Below are 22,280 nucleotides of genomic sequence, written 5' to 3' on the forward strand. Positions count from 1 at the left end.
CTCCAGTTGAAGGCTGACCGTGGTGCTGCCAGTAGCAACTGAATAATCCTTAACTTCTGTGTGCTATTTTGAAAGAACCGGTTCAAGGACATACATCTGGTGTAATAGAAGCAATTATTGGTACCCTGATTTTTCTTTTTACACGAAGATTGAACCCAAAGATTTTTCTCCATTCACTAGAATGGGGATATATTTTTTTTTTAAACAATGCCAGCTGTACCGCAGTCCGCCTTGACCTTCGTGGCTTCAATGAGAGCAGAGAGTCATTCTCCCCTGATCTCGACAAGTCATCAGTATCATAACACTGGCTCTGTCTGTAAATAGCAGATGGTAGCCTTCTTGGTTTCATATGTGCAGTTGGGCCAACTCTACCAGAGATGTGGAATCTGATGCCGCCACATGAGGATCGTGGCGTGGACGGAGGTGGAGGTTGCCATGGTTTCACTGTTAGCTTTTTCACACGGGTGAACCGAGCTACCCATCCACCTTTGCTGCTGGAACTGTGATGCGAAAGCACAGAACGGTTTGGGTTGGCTGCCCCCCCCCCCTACTTACCAGCATGCCATATCTGCATTCCACACACACATGCCCGCCTAGTCCGAGTCTCAGCCTGGCACTCAGGACGCACCCCGTTCAACAAAAGACTGAGTGTTGAGGGGGGAAGGGTTAGAGGCAGGGTGGGATGATCAGCGTGATCCCTATGCTTTCTCCTTCTGGATTGAAAGGCTTTAGTGTGTGGAAAGAGAGGGACAGTGCCCACCTCCCTTTACTGTAACAGTCAGTGCTGTATGACAACATATTGTCACATCCCGCTTCCCAGAGTAAAATGGACTAATCAATCTTTGGCTCGTATGTCTGGATCATTCTCTATTGACACCGTGATACTGCCGTTAAATGGACGGTAGTGGTACCAAATACAGTTGTCCATATTCCCACGAGTCCAAAGAAGTAGGCAAATCTCCATTGAAAGTGCATTTTGGTCCAGGAGTAGGCTGAATCTGAGTCCGGTAACACGCCTTTATTATGAAACTGAAAATGCAGAATGAATCAAATCAGTTTTACGCAAGATTTCCTGCTGTTCCTCACAATTAGATTTACTAGGATCCACATTAGCCGACGCCAATGGGCGACAGCTAGTTTTACTGGGATCCAAGACATTACAGACAAAAGACTACAATTTACATACATTTAAAACATTAACATGTCGTGTGTTTGCATCTATCAGTTACACATACATGTCAGTACATACACACAAGTACTGTAGGTCACGTGTGGGAGAGGTGTTGCTTTATTTGTTTTTTGAAACCAGGGTTTCCTTTTCACTTGCGCTTTATGAGGTGGAAGGGAGTTCAATGCACGCATGGCTCTGTATAATACTGTACGTTTCCTTGAATTTGTTCTGGACCTGGGTACAGTGAAAAGACCCCTGTTGGCATGTCTGGTGGGGTAAGTGCTTATGTCAGTGCTGTGTGTAAGTTGACTATACAAACTATTTGGAATTTCCAAGAAATTAATGTTTCTTACAAAAAACTAGAAGTCTTTCCTCAACTCTTAGCCAGGAGAGACTGGCATGCACAGTATTAATATTAACCCTCTGATTACAATGAAGAGCAAGACATGCCGCTCTGTTCTGGGCCAGCTGAAGCTTAACTTGCTCTTTCTTATTAATGTGTTACATATACCTTTGATTCTTAAGTAATATAACTTACAAACTTAGTACAGAATCCATATATCATAACCCAAACAATGTAAAGTTTCAAAATATACATAAGCTGTTGGTCCTTCAGTTGAGAACAATAGAAGGTTTTTCAAGCCCATCCCTCAAGTTCAGCTGTTTAGTTGAAAAATGAATTGTGGCTATTGTACTGTAACTGGGTTCACCACAAAACAAAGAGTACATGAAATGCAATACCCATGTCTTTTCAGTGTATTTATAACCTATTGTTCGTGTTGTGCCCAAGAACATCCCTTAGCCGTGTGTATTTATGATCATCCATGGGTTCTCATGCCTTATTGCTTCATTCATATTTCATTATGTTATTAATCCTATTTTCATTTTTTTTTAAATGATCTATATGCAAAGCTTGCTAAAGTAGTCTTTAGAACAATACGGTCGTGAGATAGACCAGGCTTGATAAGTTGGCACAATCGAGGGCTTTGTGCTCTGTGGCTCTCTGCATTTTTATTTTTAAACTATTTGCTAGCCCTCCTATCAGCTTGCATCTCAGACTTGAGTCCAGTGTCTGCTCTCAATAGCCTTCTGTATAAAGACAGAAAAGAGCCCTTCCCCTGTCCCTCTACCCCCCTCACGCTCTCTCTCTCCCTCTCTCTTTCTCTATGTGCCTCTCTCTCTTTCACACACTGACAAGTGCAAGTCCCCTGACAGGGAGCCTGATCACTTTGAGAGTTGAAAGTGGAGGAGGAGGGTGCCAGAGACATCAGGTTTGCATAATATACAGAGAGAGAGAGCACCTGCCAGGTGAATGGGCTTCGGTCATATGTAATGATAAGGAAAGTACTGGACCATGAGGTGGGGTTGTGACAGCATGTGTGACCCAACGGGAGCAGGAAAAAGGCACCAGTGGACCGGACAGCTCTTCTTATACTCACTGCTATACACTCTGAGGAGAAACAACCGTCCTAGGTTTCAACTTCAGTGGCATTTTTAATCTAACTGCAGTTGCTGGATTTATGCACAAAAGGGTAAGTGTTATTTTTCACAAAGAGAATCACTGAGGATCATTTGAGATTTGTATATTGAAATGTATACTACAGACCTATTTATGGTTCTAAACAGTGATGTAAAGTACTTAAGTAAAAATACTTTGAAGTACTACTTAAATCCTTTTTGGGGGTATCTGTACTTTACTATTTATATTTTTGACCATTTTTACTTTTACTCCACTACATTCCAAAAGAAAATATGTACTTTTTATTCCATTACATTTTTCCTGGCACCCAAAAGTACTCGTTACATTTCATATGCTCAGGCTGGACAGCAAAATGGTCCAATTCACACCTATCAATATAATGCGTTGTCATCTCTACTGCCTCTGATCAGGCAGACTCACTAAACACAAATACTGCGTATGTAAATTGAGTGTTGAAGTGTACCCTTGTCGGTCCGTAAAAGAAATAAACAAAAAAATTGTGCCATCTGGTTTGCTTAATATAAGGAATTTGATCTATAGCAGTATGACAATTGATTACTCTTTTTCACAACTGTACATAAGTACTTTTTAAACCAGATACTTTTAGACTTTTACTCAAATAGTATTTTACTGGGTGACTTTCACTTTTACTTGAATCATTTTCTAGTAAAGTGTCTTTACTTTTAATCAAGTATGGCAATTTAGTACTTTTTCCACCACTGGTTCTAAACATCTATTTTTTGTCTTATTCTTTGACATAGGTATAATAGAATGATCATAATGTGCAACTAAAATATCTTATCTCAAGTTTGAGTTCTGACATTTGGGTTGAAGAAAATTGTTTCAAATGATAGAGCAGCCAATATGGGCTGTTACAGAACTGATAAGACAAACCTACTGTTACACTATACTCGCTGGGTCTAGGGGGCCTAGGCTTGCCTAATTGTTCTGTAAACTGACTACCCAGCAAACATGGCCCTATTGGCCCCATTTGGGTATTTGGTGGGCAGGGGCTTAGCCAGCCAAACATGGGCTAAACATGGGCTAGCCCACAACAACCCCATCAGCCCAACATGGGTTAGCCCTGCATGGGCTTTCCCCATACCAAGCCCACACCAGTACAACACGGGCTAGCGCAGTGGTTTCCAACCTTTTTCAGTTACTGTACCGCCAAGTACATTTTGCTCTGCCGATAGTATCCTTGAAGACTAGCTGTCGCCATAGAGCCCCACAGTGGAGGTGTCATAATACCCATAAAAACGAGCGGTCAAACAGGGAAATGATTCCAATCGTTTTTCCACCATTCATTTTTCCCATTTTAGAAACACTTAAAATAAGGGCTTTGTTTCGTGTAGGCTTACCCTGGCGTGACATTTTGATAACCATGTAAATCTCTCTCGGACAAGGTGACTTATATCAATATATTTGGCTCTATTTACTCTCATATTCAAAAATACGAATTAGCATCAAAGTAGACATCATGCAAGACTACAAATCACTGCAAGCTCCTGCACGTCATCTCTAACGGACACCTTTGCTAACAGGTATTGTGTCAATTTAAAAGCTGCACAAGACAGTTCACAGAATTGTCCATTTAAAGAAACGTAGCCAATTTATTAATTACTACATTTAGCTAACATTAGATAGTTAATCCAGAAATTCTTACCTAAGCCTTGATGGATTCTGGGTACTAACTCCTAAACTTGGAATAGGGTTAATTATCTGGTATCCTATTGAAATATTGAGTGCTTAGGTTTAGAGGGTTTACACCAGAAGTTAATGGTTATCTGTAGGAGGAAAGTATATGTTGGGGACAATTAAGCTTGGAATGTACCGAGTTTAGGGAAAACGATCACGTGGCAGGCATTGATAAGGGGAGAGAGCCATGGATTAGTGATGAAGGGGGTCGAGGGCAGGTCAGGTCACGTTAAGGGAGAAAGAACAGTTTTTAGCTCGAGTCACTTGATTTCCTGCCTAGCAACGGAGATGTAGTGTTTGGAGAGAAGGAGGAGATTCCACCTCAAATTGGGGTACATATACCACCGCTATTGTGAACATGTTTTTGTCGGTTCAGCTGTTCGATCCTTTGGGTGACAATAAACTTGGTGTAAGCTTTCGTGTTAGAACCTAACAGCCTCGATTCGGCAGTCTCGTCCAGATCATCATGGCATTTGTAGTTCTTTATGATAGACAAATTAAGAGCTAATTAGCGTTTAATTTTGGGGGGGTAAATACAGGTGAATATGTTGATAAAGGTCACCTTGTCCTAGAGAGATTTACGCTGTTATCACAACTCCATGGTTAGCCTACACGAAACACAGTCCTTACTTTAAGTGTTTCTAAAATCCTTTATGGGAAAATTAATGGTTGAAAAACAATTGGAACCATTTCCTTGTTTGACCGCTAGGTTTTATGGGTATTAAGACTCATACTGCGGTACTCTATAGGCATCAGCAAACGGGGATCCTAATAAATCAAATCAAACCCTCTCGTGCATTTTAAGCCTACGGTCTCACGAGTCTTCTCAAGTACCCCCTGTGGAAAGGACAAATACCGCCAGCGGTCCTAGTACCCCTGATTTGGAACCACTGGGCCAGCGGGAATCAGCCCAACATGGGCCAGGACCACACCAAATCCAACAAGGGCCAACCCACACCAAACCAATCAAGGGCAAGGGCTAGCCCACACCAAGCCCAGTTACTTCATAATGTAGAGGCAGGGACTCATTAGAATATTCATGTTGTTAAGTTTTAAAAAATGCTGACAGAATACATTCAAACTAATGAGGGTTCGGAACATTAATAAAGCCAATTATCTTTTCAGAAAGAACCTTATAGTTCTAAGTTCAGAAGATACAGTTGAAGTCGAAAGTTTACACACACCTTAGCCAAATATGTTTAAACTACATTTTTTACCATTCCTGACATTTAATCCTAGTAAATATTCTGACCCTGTCTTAGGTCAGTTAGGATCACCACCTTATTTTAAGAATGTGAAATGTCAGAATAATAGTAGAGAGAATAATTTATTTCAGCTTTTGTTTCTTTCATTACATTCCCAGTGGGTCAGAAGTTTAGATACACTCAATTAGTATTTGGTAGCATTGCCTTTAAATTGTTTAACTTGGGTCAAACGTTTCGCACAATAAGTTGGGTGAATTTTGGCCCATTCCTCCTGACAGAGCTGGTGTAACTGAGTCAGGTTTGTAGGCCTCCTTGTTCGCACATGCTTTTTCAGTTATTCCCACAAATCTTCTATGGGATTGAGGTCAGGGCTTTGTGATGGCCACTCCAATACCTTGACTTTGTTGTCCTTAAGCCATTTTGCCACAACTTTGGAAGTATGCTTGGGGTCATTGTCCATTTGGAAGGCCCATTTGCGACCAAGCTTTAACTTCCTGACTGATGTCTTGAGATGTTGCTTCAAAATATCCACATAATTGTCCTGCGTCATGATGCCATCTATTTTGTGAAGTGCACTAGTCCCTCCTGCAGCAAAGCACCTCCACAACATGATGCTGCCACCCCCGTGCTTCACGGTTGGGATGGTGTTCTTCGGCTTGCAAACCTCCCCCTTTTTCCTCCAAACATAACGATGGTCATTATGGCCAAACAGTTCTATTTTTGTTTCATCAGACCAGAGGACATTTCTCCAAAAAGTACGTTCTTTGTCCCCATGTGCAGTTGCAACCCGTTGTCTGGCTTTTTTATGACGGTTTTGGAGCAGTGGCTTCTTCCTTGCTGAGCGGGCTTTCAGGTTATGTCGATATAGGACTCATTTTACTGGGGATATAGATACTTTTGTACCTGTTTCCTCCAGCATTTTCACAAGGTCCTTTGCTGTTGTTCTGGGATTGATTTGCACTTTTCGCACCAAAGTACGTTCATCTCTAGGAGACAGAACGCGTCTCCTTCCTGAGCGGTATGACGGCTGCATGGTCCCATGGTGTTTATACTTGTGTACTATTGTTTGTACAGATGAACGTGGTACCTTCAGGCGATTGTAAATTGCTCCCAAGGCTGAACCAGACTTGTGGAGGTCTACATTTATTTTCTGAGGTCTTGGCTGATTTCTTTTGATTTTCCCATGATGTCAAGCAAAGAAGCACTGAGTTTGAAGATAGGCCTTGAAATACATCCACAGGTACACATCCAATTGACTCAAATGATGTCAATTAGCCTATCAGAAGCTTTTAAAGCCATGACATAATTTTTTTGAATTTTCCAAGCTGTTTATAGGCACAGTCAACTTAGTGTATGTAAACTTCTGACCCACTAGAATTGTGATACAGTGAATTGTAAGTGAAATAATCTGTCTGTAAACAATTGTTGGAAAAATGACTTGTGTCATGCACAAAGTAGATGTCCTAACCGACTTGCCAAAACTATAGTTTGCTAACAAGAAATTTTTGGAGTGGTTGGATGCGTTTTAATGACTCCAACCTAAGTGTATGTAAACTCCCGATTTCAACTGTACTTTTGTGCAACTGTTATTGAGAGTGTCGTTCCAGTTTAAGTGTTCTGCACTTAAAGTCAGCAACATCTTTTAATTGAATAATCTTATTAAATTATGCACAAAACATTATGTACACCTGCTCTTTCCATGACATAGACTGACTAGGTGAATCCAGCTTAAAGCTATGATCTCTTATTGATGTCACTTGTTAAATCTACTTCAATCAGTGTAGATAAAGAGGAGGAGACAGGTTAAAGAATGATTTTTAAACCTTGAGACAATTGAGACATGGCCATTCAGAGGGTGAATTGGCAAAAAAAAAACGATTTAAATGCCTTTGAACGGGGTAAGGTAGTAGGTGCCGGGCACACCGATTTGTGTCAAGAACTGCAACGCTGATGGGTTTTTCACGCTCAAAGGTTTCCAGTGTGTATAAAGACTGGTCCACCACCCAAAGGACATCCAGCCAACTTGACAACTGTGGGAAGCATTTGAGTCAATATGCGCCTACATCCCTGTGTAAAGCTTTTGGCACCTTGTCGAGTCCACGCCTTAACGATTTGAGGCTGTTCTGAGGGCAAAGGGAGAGGCTAAGTTCTTTATTTCTTTATTTCTTTTTACCCCTTTTCGTGATATCCAATTGGTAGTTACAGTCTTGTCCAATCGCTGCAACTCCCTTATGGACTCGGGAGAGGCGAAGGTCGAGAGACATGCATCCGCCAAAACACGACCTTGCCAAGCCACACTGCTTTTTGACACACTGGTGGCTTAACCCGGAAGCCAGCCGCACCAATGTGTCGGAGGAAATACCGTCCAACTGGCGACCGTGTCAGCGTGCATGCGCCCGGCCCACCACAGGAGTCTCTAGAGCGCGATGGGACAAGGACATCCCGGCCAGCCAGACCCTCCCCTAACCCGGACGACGCTGGGACAATTTTGCGCCGCCTCATGGGTCTTCCGGTCGCGGCCAGCTGCTACACAGCCCGGGATCAAACCCGGATCTGTAGTGATGCCTCTAGCACTGCGATGCAGTGCCTTAGATCGCTGCTCCACTCGGGAGGCCCAACCTACACACAATATACCATAATAACAAAGCAAATACAGGTTTTTAGAAATGTTTGCAAATGTATAAAAAATTAAAAACAGAAATACTTTATTTACATATGTATTCAGACCCTCTGCTATGAGACTTGAAATTGAACTCAGGTGCATCCTGTTTCCATTAATCATCATTGAGATGTTTCAACAACTTGATTGGAGTCCACCTGTGGTAAATTCAATGGATTGGACATGATTTGGAAAGGCACACACCTGTCTATATAAAGTCCCACAGTTGACAATGCATGTCAGAGCAAAAACCAAGCTATGAGGTCGAAGGAATTGTCCGTAGAACTCCAAGACAGGATTGTGTCAAGACACAGATCTGGGGAAGGGTACCAAAAAATGTCTGCAGCATTGAAGGTCCCCAAGAACAGTGGCCGCCATCATTCTTAAATTGAAGAAGTTTAGAACCACCAAGACTCTTCCTAGAGCTGGCCGCCCGCCCAAACGGAGCAATCGGGGGAGAAGGGCCTTGGTCAGGGAGGTGACCAAGAACCCGATGGTCACTCTGATGGGAGAACTGTGCAGATGGGAGAACCATTCAGAAGGACAACCATCTCTGCAGCAGTCAGGTCTTTATCAGGCCTTTATGGTAGAGTGGTCAGACGGAAGCCACTTCTCAGTAAAAGGCACATGACAGCCTGCCTGGAGTTTGCTAAAAGGCACCTAAAGGACTCTCAGACCATGAAAAACAAGATTCTCTGGTCGGATGAAACCAAGATTGAACTCTTTGGCCTGAATGCCAAGCGTCACGTCTGGAGGAAACCTGGCACCATCTTTACGGTGAAGCATGGTGGTTGCAGCATCATGCTGTGGGGATGTTTTTCAGTGGTAGGGACTGGGAGACTAGTCAGGATCGAGGGAAAGATGAACGGAGCAAAGTAGAGAATGATCCTTGATGGAAACCTGCTCCAGACCACTCAGGACCTCAGACTGGGGCGAAGGATCACCTTCCAACAGGACAACAACCCTAAGCACACAGCCAAGACAATGCAGGAGTGGCTTCGGAACAAGTCTTTGAATGTTCTTGATTGGCCCAGCCAGAGCCTGGACTTGAACCCGATTGAACATCTCTGGAGAGACCTGAAAATAGCTGTGCAGTGACACTCCCCATCCAACCTGACAGAGCTTGAGAGGATCTGCAGAGAAGAATGGGAGAAACTCCCCAAACACTGGTGAGCCAATCTTGTAGCGTCATTCTCATACTCGAGGCTGTGATCACTGCCAAAGGTGGTTCAACAAATTCCTTAGTAAAGGGCCTGAATACTTATGTAACTGTGGTATTTCAGTTTGTTTTATTTTATACATTTGCAAAAAATTCTAAAAACTTGTTTTTGCTTGTCATTATGTCAGTATTGTGTTTGGACTGATGATGGGGGAACTATTTTATCCATTTTGGAATAAAGCTGTAATGTAACCAAATGTGGAAAAAGTCAAGGGGTCTGAATAATTTCCGAATGCACTATTTATATATTATATATATATATATATATATAAACTACATGACAAAAAGTATGTGGACACCTGCTCATCGAACATCTCATTCCAAAATCATGGACATTAATATGGAGTTGCCCCCCCTCCCCCCCCCCCCTTTGCAGCTATAACAGCCTCCACTCTTCTGTGAAGGCTTTCCACTAGATGTTGGATCATTGCTGCGGGGACTTGTTTCCATTCAGCGACAAGAGCATTGGTGAGGTCAGGCACTGATGTTGGGCGATTAGGCCTGGCTAGCAGTCAGCATTCCAATTCATCCCAAAGGTGTTCGGTGGGGTTGAGGTCAGGGCTCTGTGCAGGCCAGTTATGTTGGAAGCACAAAATCGTCTAGAATGTCATTGTATGCTGTAGCCTTAAGATTTATCTTCACTGGAATTAAGGGGCCTAGCCTGAAACATGAAAAACAGCCCCAGACCATTATTTCTCCTCAACCAAACTTTACAGTTGGCACTATGCATTGGGGCACATAGCATTCTCCTGGCATCCGCCAAACCCAGATTCGTCTGTCGGACTGCCAGATGGTGAAGCGTGATTCATCACTCCAAGGAACGCGAGTGCAATGGCGGCGAGCTTTACACCACTCCAGCCGACGCTTGGCATTGCGCATGGTGATCTTAGGCTTGTGTGTGACTGCTTGGCCATGGAAAACCCATTTCATGAAGCTCCAGACGAACAGTTATTGTACTGAAGTTGCTTCCAGAGATAGTTTGGAACTCAGTAGTGAGTGTTGCAACCGAGGACAGATGATTTATATGCGCTACGTGCTTCAGCACTCGGTGGTCCTGTTCTGTGAGCTTGTGTGGCCTACCACTTCGCGGCTGAGCCGTTGTTGTTCCGAGACGTTTCCACTTCACAGTAACAGCTCTTACTGTTGACCAGGGCAGCTCTAGCAGGGCAGAAATATGACGAACTGACTTGTATGGCGGTGCCACGTTGAAAGTCACTGAGCTCTTCAGTAAGGCCATTCTACTTTCAATGTTTGTCTATAGAGATTGCATGGCTGTTTGCTCTATTTTATACACCTGTCAGCAACGGGTGTGGCTGAAATAGCCAAATCCACAAATTTTAAGGGGTGTAGTGTATGTACATGTGCCCAGGAGAAAGTAAATTTACCGGGATCCAGGGCCAGCTCTGTCCAAACTCCCATTGGTCAGCCAGGCCATGTGGATTATTGTTCGTTGTACAAAAGGATGGCCAAAATACATATTTACAGTTGATGTCGTAAGTTTACATACACTTAGGTTGGAGTCATTAAAACTCTTTTTTTCAACCACTCCACAAATTTTTTGTTAACAAACTATAGTTTTGGCAAGACAGTTAGGACATCTACTTTGTGCATGACACAAGTCATTTTTCCAACAATTGTTTACAGACAGATTATTTCACTTTCAATTCACTGTATCACAATTCCAGTGGGTCAGAAGTTTACATACACTAAGTTGACTGTGCCTTTAAACAGTTTGGAAAATTCCATAAAATGATGTCATGGCTTTAGATGCTTCTGATAGGCTAATTGACATCATTTGAGTCAATTGGAGGTGTATTTTTTTATGTATTTCAAGGCCTACCTTCAAACTCAGTGCCTCTTTGCTTGACATTAAGGGGAAATCAAAAGAAATCTGCCAAGATAAATGTAGACCTCCACAAGTCTGGTTCATCCTTGGGAGTAATTTCCAATCGCCTGAAGGTACCACATTCATCTGTACAAACAATAGTACGCAAGTATAAACACCATGGGACCACGCAGCCGTGATAGGAAGGAGACATGTTCTGTCTCCTAGAGATGAACATACTTTGGTGCAAAAAGTGCAAATCAATCCCAGAACAACAGCAAAGGACCTTGTGAAGATGCTGGAGGAAACCGGTAAAAAAGTATCTATATCCACAGTAAAACAAGTCCTATATTGACATAACCTGAAAGGCCACTCAGCAAGGAAGAAGCCACTGCTCCAAAACCGTCATAAAAAAGCCAAACTACGGTTTGCAACTGCACATGGGGACAAAGATTGTACTTTTTGGAGAAATGTCCTCTGGTCTGATGAAACAAAAATCGAACTGTTTGGCCATAATGACCATCGTTATGTTTGGACGAAAAAGGGGGCGGCTTGCAAGCCGAAGAACACCATCCCAACCGTGAAGCACGGGAGTGGCAGCATCATGTTGTGGGGGTGCTTTGCTGCAGGAGGGACTGGTGCACTTCACAAAATAGATGGCATCATGAGGAAGAAAAACAATGTGGATATATTGAAGCAACATCTCAAGACATCAGTCAGGAAGTTAAAGCTTGGTCGCAAATGTGTCTTCCAAATGGACAATGACCCCAAGCATACTTCCAAAGTCGTGGAAAAATGGCTTAAGGACAACAAAGTCAAGTTATTGGAGTGGCCATCACAAAGCCCTGAACTCAAATCCATAGAAAATTTGTGGGCAGAACTGAAAAAGCGTGTGCGAGCAAGGAGGCCTACAAACCTGACTCAGTTACACCAGCTCTGTCAGGATTAATGGGCCAAAATTCACCCAACTTATTGTGGGAAGCTTGTGGAAGGCTACCCGAAACGTTTGACCCAAGTTAAACAATTTAAAGGCAATGCTACCAAATACTAATTGCGTGTATGTAAACTTCTGACCCACTGGGAATGTGATGAAAGAAATAAAAGCTGAAATAAATCATTCTCTCTACTATTATTCTGACATTTCACATTCTTAAAATAAGGTTGTGATCCTAACTGACCTAAGACCGGAAATTTTTACTAGGATTAAATGTCAGGAATGGTGAAAAACTGAGTTTAAATGTATTTGGCTAAGGTGTATGTAAACTTCTGACTTCAACTGTACATTGCGGAAACCGAAGAGGTTAACTAAAAGAACAAAAACTGTCAGGCCGAGAGGCTCTATGGCCACCTCTCTCTCAAGGATTGACTAAACTCCTAATTGCCAACACCTGCACACTTTATCAAGGCTTGACAGAGAACCTGGACCCGGTTGCTGCTGCCCCCTGGGACTGGAGTGTGGAAGTGGTAGTGCTAGTGTCTGATCATGCTCCTCAGACCTAACCTACCTAACCTATTCCATAGCAGGTTTCATTCAGACATGAGTTATTTGCACATTGGCAATAACTGTGATGGTGTGCATAGCAAGTTAGCCCTCACATTGAATGTTTTCCTGAATGTCTCTGTTTGCGGTTCATTGCCAAGGAATGTTTTCATGCACAGTACGTCAATATGTGCTTTTGTGACTGAAGGTTATGATATCATCAGATAATGGATACATTACTGCTTATACGATTTGTGGAGAGAGTGACTTTTGCCATTGCCCTTCACCATACAATTCCATTTGAATGGTGTTGTAGACATACAGAAAGTATTCACACCCCTTTTTCCACATGTTGTTGTTACAAAGTGGGATTGGATGTCATTGTCATTGTTTGTCAACCATCTGCACAAAATACTCTGTAACGTCAGTGGAAGAAAAATGTGAACATTTGTAAAAAAAGAAGAAAAAAGATAAATAAAACACTAATATATCTTGATTAGATATCTTGATTAGATAAGTACTCAACCTCCTGAGTCAATACAGCGATTACAGGTGTGAGACTTTCTGGGTAAGTCTCTAAGAGCTTTCCACACCTGGATTTTGCAACATTTGCCAGTTATTATCCTGAAAAACTCCCCAGTCCTTAATGATTACAAGCATACCCATAGCATGATGCAGCCACCACTATGCTTGAAGATATTGTGAGTGATACTCAGTAATGTGCTGCATTGGATTTGACCCAAACACAACACTTTGTATTCAGGACGAAAAGGTAATTGCTTTACCACATTTTTTTCTGTATTACTTTAGTGCCTTGTTGCAAACAGGACGCATGTTTTGGAATATTTTTCTTCTGTACAGTCTTCCTTCTTTTCACTCTGTCAATTAGGTTAGTATTGTGGAGTAACTACAATGTTGTTGATCCATCTTCCGTTTTCTCCTATCACAGCCATTAAACTCTGTAACTGTTTTAAAGTCATCGTAGGCCTCGTGGTGAAATCCCTGAGAGGTTTCCTTCCTCTCCGGCAACTGAGTTAGGAAGGATGTTTGTATCTTTGTAGTGACTGGGTGTATTGATACACCAGCCAAAGTGTAATTAATAACTGCACCATGCTCAAAGGGATATTCAATGTCTGCTTTTTTTTCTCCCATCTACCAATAGGTGCCCTTCTTTGCGAGGTATTAGAAAACCTCCCCGTTTGAAAATCACTGCTAAACTGAGGGACCTTACAGATAATTGTATGTGTGGGGTAGAGACGAGTTAGTCATTAAAAATAATGTTAAACACTATTATTGCACACAGAGTCCATGCAACTTATTATGTAACTTGTTAAGCAAATTTTCACTCCTGAATTTATTTAGGCTTGCCATAACAAATTATTGAATACTTATTGACTCAAGACATTTCAGCTTTTCATTTTTAATTAATTAGTATAAATTCCGACTTTGACATTATGGGGTATTGTGTGTAGGCCAGTTACAAAAACATTGCAATTGAATCCATTTTAAATTCTGGCTGTACTACAACATAACGTGGAAAAAGTCAAGGGGTGTGAATACTTTCTAAAGTCACTGTTACTTCTTAGCACCTACCCATATCAGACAATACTTGGTAGATACAATATACTACATGAAACATTACACAATAACAGACACCTGCCCACCAAAGGTGTGCATCCTTCCCAGAGCCAGAGTAAGTGCTCAGCCTAACGAAGCACACATCTACACCAAGGTCCATTGGCAGGTTAAACAGCTCCATGAAAAGATCCCTGATTCAGGGGGACTAGCACTTAAATGTCTCCCATATATCCCAGTGCCTGGGCTGACTCTAAGGACAGGCAGAATGCCCCCTCACATGCCTCTATAACGGCCCCGTCATGGAACTCCCAGACAAAGGAGCAGAAGACATTTTCAACTCCATCACTGAGTGACCAGCAGCCACAGAACGTTTTCTTTTCCACTAAAAAAACACATTTATCACACAAATGTCTGCAAAATGGGGATGGTGATTCTAGCTGATGTTAGACCTAATTGTTCACAGAAGATTTCAGTATTGAGGAAACCTCAAACTTCAACAAAGCCGTGGGAGTTTTCTGTCAAATAAAGAGCATTTTGATACAGATATTCTTGACTTGGTTTGTCTTTAGTATAGTTGCTCGAGCGCACTCTTGGTGGCAACTGGGTGACCCACGTCACGTACATAATGCTGCCAGCTTGTTCTGGGTCACTGTGCAGTCCGATCTGATTTCAGGCTGCAGGTTGAATGGCTGCAGATCCGTACTGGATCACTTTCCAGCCCCATGCATTATTCATCTAAGGGACAGATGACACAGAAACACAGGGCATATCAGTCCATGCTGTTGTGTGGCTACACCATGCCGTGTTCAGAGTAAAGGTGTAGCTGTAACACTTTCAAAAGCATGCAGGTATAACGCTTTATAATTGGAAGAATATGTGTGATCCCTTACAATGTCTTACAATAAGACGTATACAATGTTAAGTCTCTCTTATGTATCAAAATGTCAACATAAATTATGATAAACTCTTGAGTACAGCTTTAATGATTAGGTGCTGGGACATGCATCTTCTTTGGACAATTTCCCATTGCGCCTTTTTCAAGGAATTGTATGAAGGATACAATGTGTGTGTTCAAATGATCAAGGAATGTACATTTCTTGACATTTGCTCAACATAAACCTAGTAGTTGTTTCATTACCAAAGGCACACAATGTGCTCATTGGAAACAACCATTTGACTGAGCTGTTACGTGCGTTCCCAAATAATTAGGAACAGGAGACATTGGATCCAAGTGACTAACAGACTCCATGTCAATGACAAAATGGAGTTTGTTGATTTCAGGACTGTCAGCCTATTGTTTTGGTACACTGTGGATAACTTACACCGCTTTTTGTTTCAGATAACCCTCAATTTGGGACCATGGTTGTCAAACAGGGGAGGCAATGGAGGTCGATGTGCAAAGGCCTTGTCCTGGGTGCCCTACTTACCAGCTGTATGATCCTGCTCTACTGCCTTTCTGCTCCACAGGTCCACTTCAACCTGCCCGAGTAAGCCCCTTTTAGACACTTTTTACTAGGTGAGGTTGTTGGGCATCCTTTGCAGTAAATATTGCATCAACAACATTCAGTAGCAATATATACGATATACAGATGATACAGATTGCGTTATTTGCCACATGAATGATGGTAATAAGCTACTATGAGAGGCAAAATTAGTTTGGGGTCTTCTACATCATTGCATAATGGTAAATCAGATAATATTTGTGATTTGATGTGTTGTACATTACCAGTCAAAAGTTTGCACACACCTACTCATTCAAGGATTTTTCTATATTTTTACTATTTTCTACATTGTAGAATAATAGTGAAGACATCAAAACTATGAAATAACACATATGGAATCATGTAGTAACCAAAAAAGTGTTAAACAAAGCAAAATATACACTGCTCAAAAAAATAAAGGGAACACTTAAACAACACAATGTAACTCCAAGTCAATCACACTTCTATGAAATCAAACTGTCCACTTAGGAAGCAACACTGATTGACAATAAATTTCACATGCTGTTGTGCAAATGGAATAGACAAAAGGTGGAAATTATAGGCAATTAGCAAGACACCCCCAAAAAAGGAGTGATTCTGCAGGTGGTGACCACAGACAACTTCTCAGTTCCTATGCTTCCTGGCTGATGTTTTGATCACTTTTGAATGCTGGCGTGCTCTCACTCTAGTGGTAGCATGAGACGGAGTCTACAACCCACACAAGTGGCTCAGGTAGTGCAGTTCATCCAGGATGGCACATCAATGCGAGCTGTGGCAAAAAGGTTTGCTGTGTCTGTCAGCGTAGTGTCCAGAGCATGGAGGCGCTACCAGGAGACAGGCCAGTACATCAGGAGACGTGGAGGAGGCCGTAGGAGGGCAACAACCCAGCAGCAGGACCGCTACCTCCGCCTTTGTGCAAGGAGGTGCACTGCCAGAGCCCTGCAAAATGACCTCCAGCAGGCCAAAAATGTGCATATGTCAGCATATGGTCTCACAAGGGGTCTGAGGATCTCATCTCGGTACCTAATGGCAGTCAGGCTACCTCTGGCGAGCACATGGAGGGCTGTGCGGCCCCACAAAGAAATGCCACCCCACACCATGACTGACCCACCGCCAAACCGGTCATGCTGGAGGATGTTGCAGGCAGCAGAACATTCTCCACGGCGTCTCCAGACTCTGTCACGTCTGTCACATGTGCTCATGTGCTCAGTGTGAACCTGCTTTCATCTGTGAAGAGCACAGGGCGCCAGTGGCGAATTTGCCAATCTTGGTGTTCTCTGGCAAATGCCAAACGTCCTGCACGGTGCTGGGCTGTAAGCACAACCCCCACCTGTGGACGTCGGGCCCTCATACCACCCTCATGGAGTCTGTTTCTGACCGTTTGAGCAGACACATGCACATTTGTGGCCTGCTGGAGGTCATTTTGCAGGGCTCTGGCAGTGCACCTCCTTGCACAAAGGCGGAGGTAGCGGTCCTGTTGCTGGGTTGTTGCCCTCCTACGGCCTCCTCCACGTCTCCTGATGTACTGGCCTGTCTCCTGGTAGCGCCTCCATGCTCTGGACACAACGCTGACAGACACAGCAAACCTTTTTGCCACAGCTCGCATTGATGTGCCATCCTGGATGAACTGCACTACCTGAGCCACTTGTGTGGGTTGTAGACTCCGTCTCATGCTACCACTAGAGTGAGAGCACCGCCAGCATTCAAAAGTGACCAAAACATCAGCCAGGAAGCATAGGAACTGAGAAGTTGTCTGTGGTCACCACCTGCAGAATCACTCCTTTTTTGGGGGTGTCTTGCTAATTGCCTATAATTTCCACCTTTTGTCTATTCCATTTGCACAACAGCATGTGAAATTTATTGTCAATCAGTGTTGCTTCCTAAGTGGACAGTTTGATTTCACAGAAGTGTGATTGACTTGGAGTTACATTGTGTTGTTTAAGTGTTCCCTTTATTTTTTTGAGCAGTGTATTTTAGATTTTAGATTCTTTAAATTAGCCAACCTTGCCGTGATGACAGCTTTGCACACTCTTGGCATTCTCTCAACCAGCTATTCTGAGCACTTGTTGGCTGCTTTTCCTTAACTCTGCGGTCCAACTCATCCCAAACCATCTCAATTGGGTTGAGGTTGGGTGATTGTTGAGGCCAGGTCATCTGATGCAACACTCCAACATTCTCCTTCTTGGTCAAATAGCCCTTACACAGCCTGGACGTTTGTTTTGGGTCAGTGTCCTGTTAAAAAACAAGTGATAGTCCAACTAAACGAAAACCAGATGGGATGGCGTATAGCTGCAGAATGCTGTGGTAGCCATGCTTGTTATGTATGCCTTGAATTCTAAATATATCACTGACGGTGTCACCAGCTAAGCACTCCCACACCATCACACCTCCTCCTCCATGCTTCACGGTGGGAACCACACATGCAGAGATCATCCGTTCACCTACTCTGCGTCTCACAAAGACACGGCGGTTGGAACCAAAAATCTAAAATTTGGACTCATCAGACCAAAGGACAGATTTCCACCGGTCTATTGTCCATTGCTTGTGTTTCTTGGCCCAAGCAAGTCTCTTCTTCTTATTGGTGTCCATTAGTAGTTGTGTCTTTGTAGCAATTCGACCATGAAGGCCTAATTCATGCAGTCTCTTCTGAACAGTTGGTGTTGAGATGTGTCACTTGAACTCTGTGAAACATTTATTTGGGCTGCAATCTGAGGTGCAATTAACCCTAAGGAACTTATCCTCTGCAGCAGAGGTAACTCTGAGTCTTCCTTTCCTGTGGCAGTCCTCATGAGAGCCAGTTTCATCATAGCGCTTGATGGTTTTTGCGACTGCACTTGAAGAAACTTTTAAAGTTCTTGAAATTTTCCAGATTGACTGACCTTCATGTCTTAAAGTAATGATGGACTGTTGTTTTTCTTTGCTTATTTGAGCTGTTCTTGCCATAATATGGACCTGGTATTTTACTAAATAGGGCTATCTTCTGTATACCACCCCTACCTTGTCACAACACAGCTGATTGGTTCAAATGCATTAAGTCGGAAAGAAATTCCACAAATTAAGTTTTTACAAGTCACACCTGTTAATTGAAATGCCTTCCAGGTGGCTACCTCATGAAGCTGGTTGAGAGAATGCCAAGAGTGTGCAAAGCTGTCATCAAGGCAAAGGGTGGCTATTTGAAGAATCTCAAATATAAAATATATTTTGATTTGTTTAACACTTTTTTGGTTAATACACGATTCCATATGTGTTATTTCATAGTTTTGATGTCTTCACTATTATTCTACAATGTAGAAAACAGTAAAAAATTAAGAAGAACCCTTGAATGAGTAGGTGTGTCCAAACTTTTGACTGTTACTGTATATGTGTACACTTGCTCTCCATAGGGTGCCAGTGCCTTACTCCTGCGCTCATCAGCCTGCTCAAACCCACGCCACACCATTCACAAATGGCTCCCAGCATGCCGCGGGACAGACGGGCCTCTGCACTCCCAAAGTGGATGTCATGTTCATGAAGACCCACAAGACGGCCAGCAGCACGCTCCTCAACATCCTCTTCCGCTTCGGAGAAAAGCACAGGCTCAAGTTTGCCTTTCCAGACAGCCGTAATGACTTCTTCTACCCATCCCCATTCCAACGCTCCCAGGTCAAGGACTACAGGCCTGGCATGTGCTTCAATATCATATGCAACCACATGCGCTTCAATGCACCGGAGGTGGCCAAGGTGCTCCCCACAGACACCTCCTACATCACCATCCTCAGAGACCCGGCTGAGCTCTTTGAATCCTCCTTCCACTACTTTGGCCGCCTGGTGCCCATGACCTGGAAAATACCAGGCAAGGACAAGGTGGGGGAGTTCCTGCGCGACCCCCGCCACTACTTTGACCCTGATGGCTTCAACTCCTTCTACCTCAAGAATCTTCTGTTCTTCGACTTCGGGCAGGACAACACTCTGGAGCTGGGCGACCCGAGGGTGGAGGAGGGCATCCGGGCCATCGCAGGCTGCTTCCAGCTGGTCATGCTGGTGGAGCACTTTGAGGAGTCCCTCATCCTGCTCATGGACGCCCTCTGTTGGGAGATGGACGACCTGCTCTTCTTCAAGCTCAACGCCCGGAAGGGCTCCACCGTGTCCAAACTGACCCCAGAGTTGAGGGCCAAGGCCCTGGAGTGGAACGCCGTGGACTGGAGGCTTTACCAACACTTCAATGCCACCTTCTGGAGGAAGGTGGAGGCATACGGGCACCAGCGGATGGCTGACGACGTGGCGGAGCTCCGGAGGAGGAATGCAGAGATGGCGGCCGTCTGTATTGAGGGAGGGCATGCTGTGGATGCAGATAGCATCCAGGAGACAGTCATGCAGCCCTGGCAGCCCATCGGGGAGAAGTCCATCATGGGCTACAACCTGAAAAAGAACGTGGACAAGGCCCACCTCAAGCTGTGCCGTAAGATGCTCACACCCGAGCTGCAATACCTGACAGAGCTGGGGGTCAACCTGTGGATCACTAAGCTGTGGGGGCATGTGAGAGACATGATCAACTGGTGACAAGCGGGTGACTGGAGAGATGGGCCAATGTTACATTAGAGAGCATAGAGAGAGAGCATAGAAAGAGAGAGCATAGAAAGAGAGAGAGAGAGAGAGAGAGAGAGAGAGAGAGAGAGAGAGAGAGAGAGAGAGAGAGAGAGAGAGAGAGAGAGAGAGAGAGAGAGAGAGAGAGAGAGAGAGAGAGAGAGAGAGAGAGAGAGAGAGAGTGTGTGGTATATCCTTGGCCTGAATGCCTGCATAAGGTCATAAGGGGTTGTGTTTAGCATGGAATGATGAACTCTTCCTATGTGTCAGCAGTATTGACTTGTTTGCCTAAATGGAAAACTCCACCTCAAAACGATCTTTTTGTATTTGTTTCATTAGTCCATTGTTGATATTGTCCCAAATGTTTTTGCATGTCAGCAATCAAGTTTTCAGAAATACAGCTAGTATGATGCATTTTGAATCATATGATGCTGTGTTTTGCATAAGATGATGCAAAATGCTCATACCAGCTGTATTTCTGTATTTTGAAAGTTATATATCTTGAAAACCTGATCGCTGACTAGCAAAACATTTTGGGACTATATCAACAATGCAGTGCTTAATTTGTAAATTGGTAGGTGCCAGAACAAAGTGTGCCAGAAAGGGAGGTGACTTGAGGGGCTCTGATGTACCAGAATGCATGAAAAAAAATCCCCTTTATAATAAATTCCATGCAGAATTATCATAGCTTTTGCTACTGGCATAGAGCAGTAGAAAAGAAGAGCTTGCATAAATTGAACATATGGGGGGGAAAAAATTGTAGCCTAGTGTCCGTGAAAAATGTGGCCTTTTATTAAAACATTTTATTAAATTAATTCTACATTACATTACATTTAAGTCATTTAGCAGACGCTCTTATCCAGAGCGACTTACAAATTGGTGCATTCACCTTATGATATCCAGTGGAACAACCACTTTACAATAGTGCATCTAACTCTTTTAAGGGGGGGGGGGGTTAGAAGGATTACTTTATCCTATCCTAGGTATTCCTTAAAGAGGTGGGGTTTCAGGTGTCTCCGGAATGTGGTGATTGACTCCGCTGACCTGGCGTCGTGAGGGAGTTTGTTCCACCATTGGGGTGCCAGAGCAGCGAACAGTTTTGACTGGGCTGAGCGGGAACTGTACTTCCTCAGAGGTAGGGAGGCGAGCAGGCCAGAGGTGGATGAACGCAGTGCCCTTGTTTGGGTGTAGGGCCTGATCAGAGCCTGAAGGTACGGAGGTGCCGTTCCCCTCACAGCTCCGTAGGCAGGCACCATGGTCTTGTAGCGGATGCGAGCTTCAACTGGAAGCCAGTGGAGAGAGCGGAGGAGCGGGGTGACGTGAGAGAACTTGGGAAAGTTGAACACCAGACGGGCTGCGGCGTTCTGGATGAGTTGTAGGGGTTTAATGGCACAGGCAGGGAGCCCAGCCAACAGCGAGTTGCAGTAATCCAGACGGGAGATGACAAGTGCCTGGATTAGGACCTGCGCCGCTTCCTGCGTGAGGCAGGGTCGTACTCTGCGAATGTTGTAGAGCATGAACCTACAGGAACGGGTCACCGCCTTGATGTTAGTTGAGAACGACAGGGTGTTGTCCAGGATCACGCCATGGTTCTTAGCACTCTGGGAGGAGGACACAATGGAGTTGTCAACCGTGATGGCGAGATCATGGAACGGGCAGTCCTTCCCCGGGAGGAAGAGCAGCTCCGTCTTGCCGAGGTTCAGCTTGAGGTGGTGATCCGTCATCCACACTGATATGTCTGCCAGACATGCAGAGATGCGATTCACCACCTGGTTATCAGAGGGGGGAAAGGAGAAGATTAATTGTGTGTCGTCTGCATAGCAATGATAGGAGAGACCATGTGAGGATATGACAGAGCCAAGTGACTTGGTGTATAGCGATATGATATATTCTACATCATTTTAGATTAGCATACTATTTT

The 22,280-nt window shown here is 43.7% G+C and overlaps 1 protein-coding gene across 2 annotated transcripts; it reads left to right on the plus strand.

The window, feature by feature from the left end:
* Positions 1-1,315: 1,315 nt before the first annotated feature.
* LOC139545740 (galactosylceramide sulfotransferase-like) lies at positions 1,316-20,521 on the plus strand. Of its 2 annotated transcripts, none has more exons than XM_071353834.1 (3): positions 1,316-1,446; positions 15,655-15,802; positions 19,180-20,521. In XM_071353834.1, the coding sequence occupies exons 2-3, from the start codon at positions 15,675-15,677 to the stop codon at positions 20,333-20,335; spliced, it is 1,284 nt and encodes a 427-aa protein (XP_071209935.1). In that variant the 5' UTR covers positions 1,316-1,446; positions 15,655-15,674; the 3' UTR covers positions 20,336-20,521. The 2 variants fall into 2 exon arrangements, with proteins under 2 accessions (XP_071209935.1, XP_071209933.1); XM_071353832.1 differs by lacking the exon at positions 1,316-1,446 and adding an exon at positions 2,361-2,703.
* Positions 20,522-22,280: the final 1,759 nt, after the last annotated feature.

This window comes from Salvelinus alpinus, chromosome 19 (genome assembly GCF_045679555.1).
Source record: "Salvelinus alpinus chromosome 19, SLU_Salpinus.1, whole genome shotgun sequence".
In the NCBI taxonomy this organism is placed as follows: domain Eukaryota; kingdom Metazoa; phylum Chordata; class Actinopteri; order Salmoniformes; family Salmonidae; genus Salvelinus; species Salvelinus alpinus.